This window comes from Danio rerio, chromosome 21, assembly GCF_049306965.1.
Source record: "Danio rerio strain Tuebingen ecotype United States chromosome 21, GRCz12tu, whole genome shotgun sequence".
Classification (NCBI taxonomy): Eukaryota; Metazoa; Chordata; class Actinopteri; order Cypriniformes; family Danionidae; genus Danio; species Danio rerio.
The window spans coordinates 17,304,166-17,317,308 of NC_133196.1; the positions used below are offsets into that span (position 1 = coordinate 17,304,166).

General features: G+C 35.8%; 1 protein-coding gene across 2 annotated transcripts in view; it reads left to right on the plus strand.

The window, feature by feature from the left end:
* Positions 1–5,771, plus strand: part of fam169ab (family with sequence similarity 169 member Ab) — a 30,496-nt gene extending 24,725 nt beyond the window's left edge. Inside the window, exons 11-13 of one of the 2 annotated variants that reach the window (XR_012396678.1) lie at positions 623–785; positions 1,000–2,717; positions 2,771–5,771. Coding sequence is in view for 1 of the 2 variants with exons in the window: in XM_021473404.3 (XP_021329079.2) it covers positions 623–785; positions 1,000–1,161; positions 3,109–4,224 (1,441 nt within the window). In the remaining variant the exon portion in view is untranslated. The remainder of the gene's footprint in view (positions 1–622; positions 786–999; positions 2,718–2,770) is intronic. The other variant, XM_021473404.3, reaches the window with a different exon arrangement.
* Positions 5,772–13,143: the final 7,372 nt, after the last annotated feature.

A 13,143-nucleotide genomic window follows, 5' to 3' on the forward strand; every position in this document is an offset into this window, starting at 1 on the left:
TCATCCCTGTGATGGCATCTTTCTATTATTTTAATTTAGACTTGGCTTATATTATTGCTGTTAAAAACTTCTTCATAAGTTTGTGGTAGGATGATTTGTTTTTGAGATTCAAATTTTATTTTTTCACAAATACACGGTACAATATGCAGTAAAATGCTTATACAACTGCCCGTGACCTTAATTTTTTTTTAAAAATAATATCAATAAGAATCTAAATTATGAAGTATAAAAATTAGTAAAAACACAGAAAAATTTAGATATAGACAAAGTAGTTATAAGTAGACAAAATAAGAACCAATATAAAAAATTAAAACTTTAGATATGAAGAATATAACTATGTAGTAGAAAACATAGAAGTGTTTCTAATAAAGTGGCCGGTGCATAGAGAGGAAAGCGTATCGTACAGGTGGTTTGTCTAGCCCACTCACCTGCATGGAGCACACTCAAACTTACACAATATATGATCAGGGTATGTGTGAATTTGAATAAATGTCCATAGGTGTCTAGGGAGTGTGCAAAATGCATGAATGTGCAGATGTGGAACGTTCAGAAGTATCAGCTTCAGTGGGCAGAAATGCAACCTGACTGTATTACCTTATTATCTGCCTTTTCATGGCTTTAGATTGGTCGAACCAGAAGCAGAGACTGATCCTGATGCAGTACCTGAGACCAAAGAACACACAGATGGAGAAAGTGGAGAACAAGGCCAAGAAGTTGAAAAAAACTCACTCCAGGAGGAGTTTGTTGTGACCTCAGTGGCCTCTGTTGCAGAAACTGAAATTCTGGTAAGTGACGAGGCATCTGGCACTATTTTTTCATCATTTGAGAATGTGGACAAACAAGCTGGATTACAACAGTTGCCAATGCAAATTATGCTGCAGTTCATAAAACTGCATGTTTGTTCATGTGCCAGAGGTGCAAATTTTATGCCAATTCACACATACAAATATTCCACACAGCCAGATTATAGATAATCAAGTTCTCTGTCTGTCTGTAAAGGTGGCAGAAGTCAATGGAGAAATGAGTGAGAGTCACGAAGATGAAAACGAGAGGTCAGCAAACGCAGAAGATGAACCAGTCAACCAAGAGCTCCCACTAGAGGCAGAAGCTGCCATCCAAAATGGTGCTGATGAAGAGATGGAGGCAGATAGAGATGCACAGGTAAATAATTTAGTTCGATTTTAAGGTCAGTGCTGTGCTGCTGCATGATTTAAGCGGCACACATTACTATTTATGAGTCAGTGTTTTTACACTCAAAAAGGCTGTATTCATTTGACCAAAATACAGTAAAAAGGTTAAATATTATTACTATTTAAAAGTAAAATGTTCTCTTTTAATGTACTTCAATTGGCAGTTTATTCTTGAGATGTCTCCAGTGTATAGCGATTACTCCAGTTTATAGTGTCCCAATAGTTCTTCAGAGATATATGCTTTAGGGCTGCACAATATACAATTTCAGCATCAATATCACATTGTGGTAATCTGCAATATTCACATCACAAGATGTCAAGCAATTTCAAGTTGATTTAAACCATTTGGACACAAGAAATGAATAAGTTTAGCAAAGATGAATTGTTTAATTATCTATACAATGAAGACTATATCATTTTCTTTTTTATTTGATTATTTAATTTCTGTAAGTAGATATTGTTAGACTCCACCGAAAACCATGAAGCGATGCTTATTTAGTTTTTATCTGTGCTTTATTTTATATTCATTTATATTCTTTTTGGCTTAGTCCCTGTATTAATCTGCAGTCGCAACAGCGTAATGAACCACCAACTTATCCAGCTGCTAATTCCAGTTGCAACCCATCACTGTGAAAAATCCATACACACTCATTCACACACTTACACTATGGACAATTTAGCCTACCCAGTGTACATATAGTGCATGTCTTTGGACTTGTGAGGAAAACCAGAGCACCCGGAGGAAACTCAAGCGAACACGAAGAGAACATGCAAACTCCACACAGAAATTGCAACTGACCCAGCCGAGACTCAAATTAGCAACCTTCTTGCTGTGAGGCGATCCTGCTACCCACTGCGCCACCGTGCAGGCCATTTAATTCATATTATTATGCATTTATCTTTTTTAAATTTTGTACATTTTATGCAGATGCCCTCTCAATAAATCAAACCAATTAATGTAAAATTCTGAATTCTTTTCAAACACAGTCATTTTGTGAAAATATTCATATCGCAATACATAGAGCAGAGAAGCAAAATATTGCAATGCCATTTTTTCCCCAGTATAGTCTTCCAGTATAGTTGTCTGTAAATGACTGTCAGGTAGGTCTTAAGAGCTCCTCCTGGTAAAGGGAGAAAAAGGAGAAGATGGGGTGAAAGGAGGGATTCTTCCAAAACAAAGATCAGGCAGTAGGGTGAAATGGGCCTATTTATTGCAAGCTTGAACTAATGTGGTGGGATTGTTGCAGAATACAGATGAGAGGCCAGCCACGAACAATCATATCACATGCTCCTCTCACAATTAGTTTGTAAAAGTTCACTAAAAATTGGAAACCCTGACACTAACTATCAGAACATTTACTGTGGTTTACCTTGAAACTGGTAATGGTGAAAACACAAATACAAATAAGATAGTGTTTGCCGCATCAAACCATTTAAGACATTTTTTGGCGAGCTTTACATTGAATTAAAGAGCTAGTAAATTATTGCAACTCCCATTTAATATTTTGTTTCTAATTGTTTAGGTTTGTTGAATATAGCATGTAATAAGCAAGATCATGTACAGCCAGTTGTTACCACAGAATAAAGAATACATTATCCTGTATGATTTAACTCATAGTGCTTTGATTATTGCTATGAAGCACAAGTTGAAATTAGCATTAACTACCATTAGTAAATGCTGTTCAAGTATTGTTGATTATTTTCAGTTTATTCAGATCATCTTTGTAATTACATTTACTAATATTAGTTAATGCATCCTGATCACAAAGTGTTATTGTATTTTAAGGAATTGTTCCTTAACAGGAGAATTAAAAAAAAGAAACAAATAAATAATGAATAAAATGTGTTTTAAATGTCACTATACTACAATTCCTCTAAAACCGAACAGATTTATCATTATGTTGTTTGTTCTGTGAAGGATGACATTATTAACACTCCCGATGAGTCTGTGGAAGCAGTGGAGCAGATGGACCAAGAACGTGTTACAGAAGAAAGACAAGAAGCAGAGGCAGAAGTCTCTCCTCTAGTTGAAGATGAAGGGGAACTTGAGCAGAAACGGGAAGAGGAAGCAGTTTCTATAGCTGAAAAGGAAGCAGCTTCTTTAGTGGAAGATGAAGCAGCTTCTGTAGCTGAAGAGGAGGCAACTTCTGCAGTTGAAGATGTAGCAGTTTCTGCAGTTGAAGATAAAGTAGCTTCTGCAGTTGAAGATGAAGCAGTTTCTGCAGTGGAAGAGGAAGCAGCTTCTGCAGTTGAAGAGGAAGCAGCTTCTGCAGTGGAAGAGGAAGCAGCTTCTGCAGTTGAAGAGGAAGCAGCTTCTGCAGTTGAAGAGGAAGCAGCTTCTGCAGTTGATGAAACTGAGGACTCTGATCATCCACCTGAGGTTCCAGTCCTTTTAACTAACCTGGTTGAGTGTGTTTCCTCTTTGCAAGACAATGAGGCTTCAGATGAACCAGTCGCTCCAGAACAAGAAGCTTCAATGGACGAATCCACTGAATCTCCTATTGAAGAAACCAATGAACCAGCTGTGAACAAAGAAGATGAAACCATCTCCGATGAGCCACTTGAGACTCAGGAAAGTCAACCTGGCACGGAGGACTCTGAAAACGAGGAGGAAAAACTGCCTGAAGGTGAAGACAAACATGAACAAAAAGAAGGGGAGGAAACCGCCACCACAGAAGATGATGATGAGGAAGGAAAAAGCTCAGATAAAATTCAAGATTCTCCTATTGGGGTTCGAGTTCTTCGAGGAGGAATTTGCAAACCTGTTCCACCAACACCCAAGCGAACATCTAATAGACTGAGAAAAGCTGTGATCATACAGGAAATCAGTGATGAGTTTGATGATGAAGAAGAGGAGGAAAAACTCACAAGCACTGATGAGAAGGCGAGCACAGAAGAAGATGAAGCTGTTGAACACAGTTCAGAAGAAGAAGAGGAAGAGCCTCCAGTGGTTGACAGGAGAGTGTTGCGGAGGAAAACCAAAGTGGTCCAGTCCACACCCACAAAAGCAAAAAGACGCAGTAAAAACATTTGAGTACTAGTTTCTAGTTTCATGGCACTCCACCACACTCCATTGTCTTTATAGAGAAAAATACCCTTATGTAATTTAGATGCGCTTGCACACTGCGGCCTGTACTAGTAAGTATTCTACATAACATATTTGGGAGGTTTTAACAGGTGGTGTTTACAGCATCTAGGTTTTGGTTTTGGTTTTAGTTTTATTACTAAAAGGCAGAAACTTAAAACAGGCAGTATTTAATGTGTGTTTTAAGCACAACCCCTTAATTTACCGTGCTGACTGCTCAAAATTATAACTGTGATTTTTAATCACTGTTTGCATTTGATTTGTTATTATTGAAGTTGACCTGATCTGCAGCTTAAACTGCTTTAAAAAAAAAAAAAGTTGAGTTTCAAGACAATGTGAGCAGCAAAATAACATTGTAAATCTTATATTAGACGTGCAGTGGATTAATCATTATTATTGTTTTTGATTTTATGATAAGTTCTTACAAATGTTATACTTTGAAAACCATTTTTGGGTTTCTTTATTCTGTTGAACTCGAAAGATTTTTTTTGAAGAAAGCTGGAAACCAGGAACTATTGACATCCATAGTATTTGTTTTTCCTACAATGAATGGCAGTGGATCTGTTTCCAAAAATGCCCTCTGTGTTCAACAGAGGAATGAAACCCAAACAGGTTTACAACAAGTGAAGGGTTTGGGGTGAATTATCCCTTTAAGTAAACCCTTACACAAACTTGTGTTTTCTTAAAATGTGAATAGAATTAGACATATTCATACATAAATATATGCAAATGTAAACCTAAGGTAAGTGCAGGTTTAAATAAAGTTTACATGTAGCTTGCTGTTTAAACTGTTATATGGTTTGGTAGTATCCGAAAGAGCCGATGTGAGACGTGCTACATTTATGTCCTATTTTACATACCAATACTAGAATATACAATAACCTTGCGACTAGTATAAAATGAGTGACAAATCGTCACTATTGTTGACTTAAGTAATGTAAAAGCAAAATGCGTTTTGACATCGTTAGCATTCTGCTCGTAGGCCTGCTGAAGTATTCCGTAGACATATTTTCGTTTGCGTATCCTTCTTTTTGCCTAAAATGTATACCAACGATTTATTAAACGACCCGTGTATGTTATATTATTCATAATTTGTTTAAGCTGTGAAAGAAGCGCTCACACACTTTGTTTTAGAGCATTAATGTGGGTGACCGCGTGAGGGCGCACTTGGATGTGAAAAAAGCCATTTCGGGAGCGTGTTCACTTTCCTCCATATTGTTTGTCTCACTTGCAATTTTGTATCAGCTGAAAATATGGGAAGACACTATAGACACATTATATGAGAACACTATGAATCACCTTTTATGTGAATTCTTCCAGATTTCCTCTTGGCTTTTAGAGTTAAAGCCGTGTTTTTTTTGTTGAGAGGAAATCTTGAGTGCTTTAAACTTGTTTTAGTTTTTTGAGCAATATATTTTTCTGAAGTAGTTTTCTTAAACTGTGATTCTTTTTTCTCTCTCTCTTTTTCCTGTAGTAAATAAATATCTTTCTTGTAATATTACTGTTCTCAAACCATTTTTTCCCACTTGAATATGCATATTAATATGAGTAGTGTGAATATGCACATGTAGTATTTTGTACAGCTGTAGGGTGGGTTGAATATTAATGCCAATGATTTGCTAAGCAAGGTGTGTCATGAGTACATGTCGCCTCTTTTGTGTTTTATAACAAAAGCCACTCAGCTGCCTTCCACTGTATTTTTTTTATGCTGTTTTAGATGAATATTTCTTAATTTCCACATTCCGCTTTTGGTTCATCGTTGACTCTATGCACACTAATTTTAAAAATAGATTTTGTAATTAGATATTTTGAGAAATAGAAACTCTACGATCATTAAGTGTAATACCCATCTCATCTCGTAACTTCAGTTAAACTGTAAGCAATTAATGAAGTGTTTAAAAACTGGATAGAGGTGACAATATTCTTCTCTCAGGTATAAAAAAAAACATATTTATTGGAATTAACTAATTATGTTGTGGAACGTGAATAACCTTAAAACTAGAATGAACAATTAAAACAACAAAACAAAATAAACGCCAAGTATAACGCCCAGTTGTAAGAGCAACAAATAATAACGACTTCAAGTTGATCCTTTGGAAAAGTAGCAAAAGGTATTTTTCTGATCAATCATCTGTTGAACTGCATTCCAATCATCACAAATACTGCAGAAGACCTATTTGAACCTGCACAAACCCACAATTCTTACAGAAATAAGTCAAGTTTGGTGAAGGAAAAATCATGGTTTGGAGTTACATTCGGTATGGGGTGTGCTACAGATCTGCAGAGTGAATGGCAACATCAACAGCCTGAGGTATCAAGACATGTGTGCTGCCTATTACATTACAAACCACAGAAGAGGGCAAGTTCTTCAGCAGGATAGCGCTCCTTCTCATACTTCAGCCTCCACATCAAAGTTGCTGACAGCCACGAAGGCCAAGGTGCAACAGTATTGGCCAGCCCAGTCATCTGATATGAGCATTATTGAGCATGTCTGGATAAAGATGGAGGTGGCATTGAAGATGAATCCAAATAATCTTGATGAACTCTGGAAGTCCTGCAAGAACGCTTTCTTTGCCATTCCAGATGAATTAATTAAGTTATTTGAGTCTTTTCAGAGATGTATGGATCCAAGCACATGGAAGTTATATACACAATATTAATTATTTTTCCACTGCACCATGACTTTATATACTATATACCGTAAAAGTATAGATATCGTCCTTAAGCAAAGTCAGACCTTACTGTCCTAACTAAAAATCAAGGCATGATCATATTTTATTTTGGTAAAATAAGCGTAATCTAGACGCTTTTGCCTATCATATAAGCCACTTTTGATACTAAATGATCAACTAGAAGTTAGGTTATTACAGTTTTTCTTGTTTGCTTTGACCTGGTCAAATAAACTCTGTTCCACTTCATTTTCATTATCACTATCCCAGCAGAGCAGAAGACAGGTCTTGCAAATGTGTAAACCCTTTCTCATTGAGTTGACACATTTTCCCGACCATTTTTCAAAACAGTTAACACAGTTGTCATTTAAGCAGTCCAAGCTCCATTGTTTTAGCTATGGTAACCAAACAGATACCATCAATTCCCAACAATTAGAAACTACCAAGATCAGTATGAATTCACTGAAGCACCGGTTGGACACTCCTTCACACAAATCTTCAATTAGCAATCAGACTGCAAACATTAAAAACGGTGGAAGGTCTGTGACAGCATGGATGGAGGAGGTCAATAATGGCTATGTCCTATACTCCCAATAGATTTGACTATTTTGATTTACATGTGTTTTCTCTAATATTTACAGAATTTATTAATTTTGTGTTTTTTTTTTTTTTTTTTTTTTTTACAGTATTTCAGTTTTCACTCACAATTCGAAAAATGTCGTCAATTCAATATAAATTTAATCAAAGCATTTCTTATTCTGGATCCAATTCTTAGCAAAAAGGCAGATTTGACAACCTAAATAGAAAGACAACAAATGGCATTGGCAATAGGCTACAATGGCAAGCAATGATGCACTGACTCACACTGAGTTCTGTATTTTGTTGTCCATTGTGTTATGATTAATTGAAAGAGCTCATATACTTGTTTGCAAGTTGTGTTGTGTGAAGGTAACACTAGCTTTTGTTGAATATTTTAAATGTTTTGACTCAATATGTGCATTTTTGCAAGCAAAATGTGTCATTTTGACCATGAGTGCCTCTGTTTAGGCCTGTGTATTAACCGTTTTGAAAATGTGGAGTTTCAGTTGACGGCTGCATCAAAGCAATCAAGAAAAACTGTATTTGTTGTTCCTAAAATTGGATAGACGGCAAGACTTTTGTCAGGTAGTGTGTTTGTGTGAGCCTGCCTTTGTATTCAGTATATGTGTGTTCATGGAGAGTGTGTGCCTGGCAGTCTGTATGCGTAAGTTTGCGCTTGTGTGTATAAGTGTGTGTTTGAGCCTATCTTTGTTTATATGCATGTGTTTGTGTCTCTGGTGATTGTGTGCGTGTTTGTGTCTGTGCTGTGTGTGTGTTTTCTGCATGTGTTTTGAATGTGTATGATTTGTTCATGGATTTGTGCCTGTGGTGTGTGTGCGAGTTTGTGTTTGTGGTGTGTGTTTGATTTTATGGTCTGTGGTGTGTGTATATGTGAGTTTGTGTCTGCCTGTCTGTGTTTGTCTATGTGTTTGTGCTGTTGTTTGTGTCTGTGATATGTGTGTTTGTAGTATGTGTTTGCATTTGTGTGTGTGTATATGTGTGAGTTTGTTTCACCTACATGTGTATATATGTGAGTGTGTGATGTTGTTTGTGTCTGAAGTGTGTGTTTGTGGTATGTGTATGCATTTGTGTGTGTTATTGATGTGTGTGTATGTGGTGTGTGTGTATATGAAATTATGTCTGAGGTGTGTCTGTCTGGTGTGCATGTGTTTGTGGTGTGTGTTTTTGTCTGTGGTGACTGTATGTGTGAGATTGTGTCATTATGTATCTACCTGTGTATATATGTGTGTGCGCTGTCATTTGTGTCTGTTTGTGAAGTTTGTACGCATTTGTGTTATTGATGGGTTTGTGTGTGTGTATGCGTTCATGTTTATTTCTTTAGTGCGTGTGCAGTTTTGTGGTGTGGTGTGTTTTTTTGTATGTGGTGTGTGTGTTTGTCTGGTTTGCATGCCTTTGTGTCTATGGTGTGTGTTTGTGTTGGTGTTTTTGCCTGAAGTGTGTGTGCATGTGTGTTTGTGTCTATGTGCACATTTGTGTCTGTGCTGGGTGTGTGTATTTGTGGTGTGTGTATATACATGCGCGTGTGTGTGTGTGTTTTATGGTCGTGGCTGATTAAGCTTGGCGCTGTCAGGAGTGGGTTTGTGTGTGTAATTAATGATGTGTCTCCTGCTCTCTCTCATGGTAAAGGCTAATAGGATTTCCCAGCCTCAGGCTAGAGCGAGGAGAGTCAGTGGCCACATGAGGAACTGTAGAGGAGAGGAGATTCGGGAGGTGATAGCAGAGGTGCAGCGCTGGGGCTTTGAGCAGGTGGAGTTCAGAGGTCGCACAGGATTCTGGATGGCCGTGCTGAGCTTCAGAGGAGAATCTGGCCTGTTGTGGGAATAAGCGAACATGTTAAAGCTCTAAAACCCCTGGAGAAAGAGACTGGTTTAAAAAAGTGCACACAGACAAATGTTATTTGTAATTTAGCATTTGATAAATCTAGTTTTGAGTTATTCTAGATTTAAAATATTTAATTAATAATGTAACTGTAAAGCGTTTTAATGTGCTACATAATCTAAATTAATATTTTTATTAATTTCTCAGTGAATATAGGTAATGTATTTTGGTGCATTTAAACAAAACAGATTTATCAAACAGATACATTTATTAAAATAATATTTTAGTCACCAAACATACTTAGAAATTGAAAGAAAATACAATTAAATTTAAGCAAAATATTGCAAAAAAAAATGCAAACTACAAAATTTCATCAAATTTTTTCTTTTTTTTTTTTGCTTGATTTTTCCTCTTTTTTTTTTTATTTGTATTTAATATTTGTCTATGACATAATTTTGGTCTACTGGGTTTTTTTTTTTACCGTTATCGCAAGTTATTTTGTTAAATAAGCTCCAGATTTGGCTTCAAGACTGAATAATGTTTATGAACAAATATAATATTGTATATCCTCCTATTAAAAATATGAATTTAAAAGATAGATTTGTGAGGGGTGTACTTGTATGCTGAGTATTTACATGTTTATATGTAATATTAAAAATTTACATATAATTAATTAATAAACTAAAGTTTATTTGAAACCAGACATTTAAATGGCTACATTGCTACATTATTTTGTTTTGTTTTAGTTGAGTGTTCTACCAACATGTATACATTTAGTTAATTGTATATATATTTTTAAATGTTATAATTTAATCAGATAATTACAATTATGTAAAAACTAATATATTTTCCAACATTTATAAATATTTAGAAATTTGCAATCCAGTTATTTTCTAAGCTTATTTGATTAATGATAGTAGTTAATTCATTATATTGTGTTTTTTTAGGAAAGTTTGCTGTTGATATTGTTTGTAAATGAACTTGTCATTTCATCCATTTGATATCAATCTTAAATGTGACATATGCTTAAAAATAAGTCATTGCAAAGGTATTTTATGTTACATTTTTTAGATTAGCTTAAAGTATCTAAATGGTTTGAGAAGTAAGTAGGGTGACATGGTGGCTCAGTGGTTAGCACTGTTGCCTCACTGCAAGAAGGTTGCTGGTTTGAGTCCCGGCTGTGTCAGTTGGCATTTCTGTGTGGAGTTTGCATGTTCTCTCTGTGTTGGTGTGGGTTTCCTCCGGGGGCTCCCGGTTTTCCCCACAAGTCCAAAGACATGTACTATAGGTGAATTGAATAAACTAAATTGACCGAGAGTGAGTGAGTGTGTATGGATGTTTCCCAGTACTGGGTTGCAGCTGGACGGGCATCCTCTGTGTAAAACATATGCCGGATATGTTGGCGGTTCATTCCACTGTGGCGAACCCTGATGAATAGGATTATAGAAACTATAAGCTGAAGGAAAATGAACGAATGGTTTGAGAAATAGAAATATAATTTATTATAATTACATTATTTATTTATTTTGTAATTACAATTTTTTTTTTAATCGGAAGTATAACATTGTAAACAAATAGGCTACAGCTTAAGTAGGGTAACACTGTAACCTTACAGCAAGTAGGTCGCTGGCTGGGCCAGTTGGCATTTCATTGGAGTTTGCATGTTCTCCCTGTGTTCCCGTGGGTTTTCATCAGGTGCTCCGGTTTCCTACCACAAGTCCATAGTCATGCGCTATAGGTGAATTGGATAAGCTAAATTGTATGTGGATGTCCTGGCCCCCTGGTTGGGGGGAGCGTTGCGCTAACGACCCACCTCTTAAAAATAGATGTTACGAAACTTCAACTTCGATATGTCCTTGAAGTAGGCTAATAAGTAAAGTTATGAGGCGGCACAGGGGTAAGTGGTTATTTGCCTAACATACTTCATGTGATTTTCCCCCATACAATGGCTACTCCACGCGTGGGTTTTCCCTAAACTAAATTGGACGAGCGTGACTGTTTCCCAGCACTGAGGATTGTAAATGGTTCATTCAACTGTGGAGACCCCTTGATAAAGCCGGAAATGGGCCGAAGGAAAGTGAGTTATATACACTCAGAAAAGAAAACATAACTCGATTTACATTGAATAGAAAACTTAACAGTATCACTAAAAATAGGTAAAGAAAACGCACAAACAGCCTACTTGACTGACACATTTTCTTAATGCAAAAAACTTCTAATTGTTCATTTTCCTCAAGTTTGCTCAAATAAAACTGTGCATGATTATGCTCAAACGTGTGACCTTCGAGAAGTCTTAAATCAAAACGAAAACGTGCAATCTTTAAAGAGAACAGAAAAGGTGACGAGCAAGTTAATGAAACCTCCGAGGAGGAAGAGAGGGAGAGAGAGAGACTGCAGTGAAAGAGTCTTTCTCGGGGGTTCCTGGGGCTGATTGTGTGCCGGGTGGAGGGTTGCATTGTGGGATGGCATGGGAGGGAGAGCGAGGTGTGAGAGAACGAGCAGGTGATTTATAACAACAACAGAAGGCTTCTCTCCCCTCCACCACCTCCTCTTTCCTCTCACTGAAGCAAAACAAGGAAATCCATTACAAAAAGCCTTGTGTGATAATGGACTCTGCTCTGTGTTATGCGTGTGTGTGTGTGTGTGTGTGTGTGTGTTTGGAAGACGACTGATATATCTGGGTTATAAAACTGTAAAGATTTTTTTCTAAGATATACTGTGTGTATACTCTATATGTTTGTGAAGCTCTTGGTTAAAACATGTATGTGTACTGGTTAAGTTCAAGTTCTGGTTAAGTTAAGTTCTGGTTAAGGGATCATGGCATTATTTATTTATTTATTTGTTTGTTGGTTTGTTTGTTTGTTTGTTTGGTTATGTCTTTCTGCTCACCAAGGCTGCATTTATTTGATCTGTATTTAACAACTGTAATATGATAATATGATGATATCTATAATATGATGAAAATGTATTTATTATTTGGAATATTGAATAACGTTAAAAAGGTATACATCTTATATCATATATAAATAATACTTAATTCTATACACTAAATTATTCAACTTTAAATTTACAGTAAATTACTGGCTAATAATTGCATTACTTTCACAGTAAGGTACTATATGTAAATTCACAGTAAATTACAGTAAGTACTTTATGAGAACATAATTATGTAGATATTTCTAAATATCAAGAAAAAAAAAGTGCCTGGACTAGCAGAAACGTTAATGTGTATTCATTTCTATGTTGAATAAAATAGTAATAGTGTTTGAATTCCTATAACTAAGGTCCAATAGATATAGCTAATTTTACAGTAATTGGCTGTAATCATTATGCCTGCTTTAATTTCACAATAAAATTCTGAATACGTAAAATTTAACAGTTAAATCCAGTAAAGTGACACTTAAAGTACAATAATGTTAAGAAGTCCTGGGAATTTATTACATTTTCATTTATCATTCATTTCTGTGATTGAAGGCTGGTTGTGTGTGTGTGTATGTATTTATATACTTCAGCTATATAAATATATATATACACACACACAAACACACACAGTTGAAGTTATAAGCCTGTATATATACAGTTTGATAACAATAATAATAATAAAAATAACTGAGCAGCAAATTTCTGAAGGATCATTCGACTCTGAAGACGGGCTTTATAAAATTGAAAATTCAGCTTCAAACCACAGAAATAAACTACATTTTAAACCACATTCATTAAGAAAACTGGTAATTTAAATTGTAAAAAAATATTTCACAAATTTACTATATTTTTGATCAAA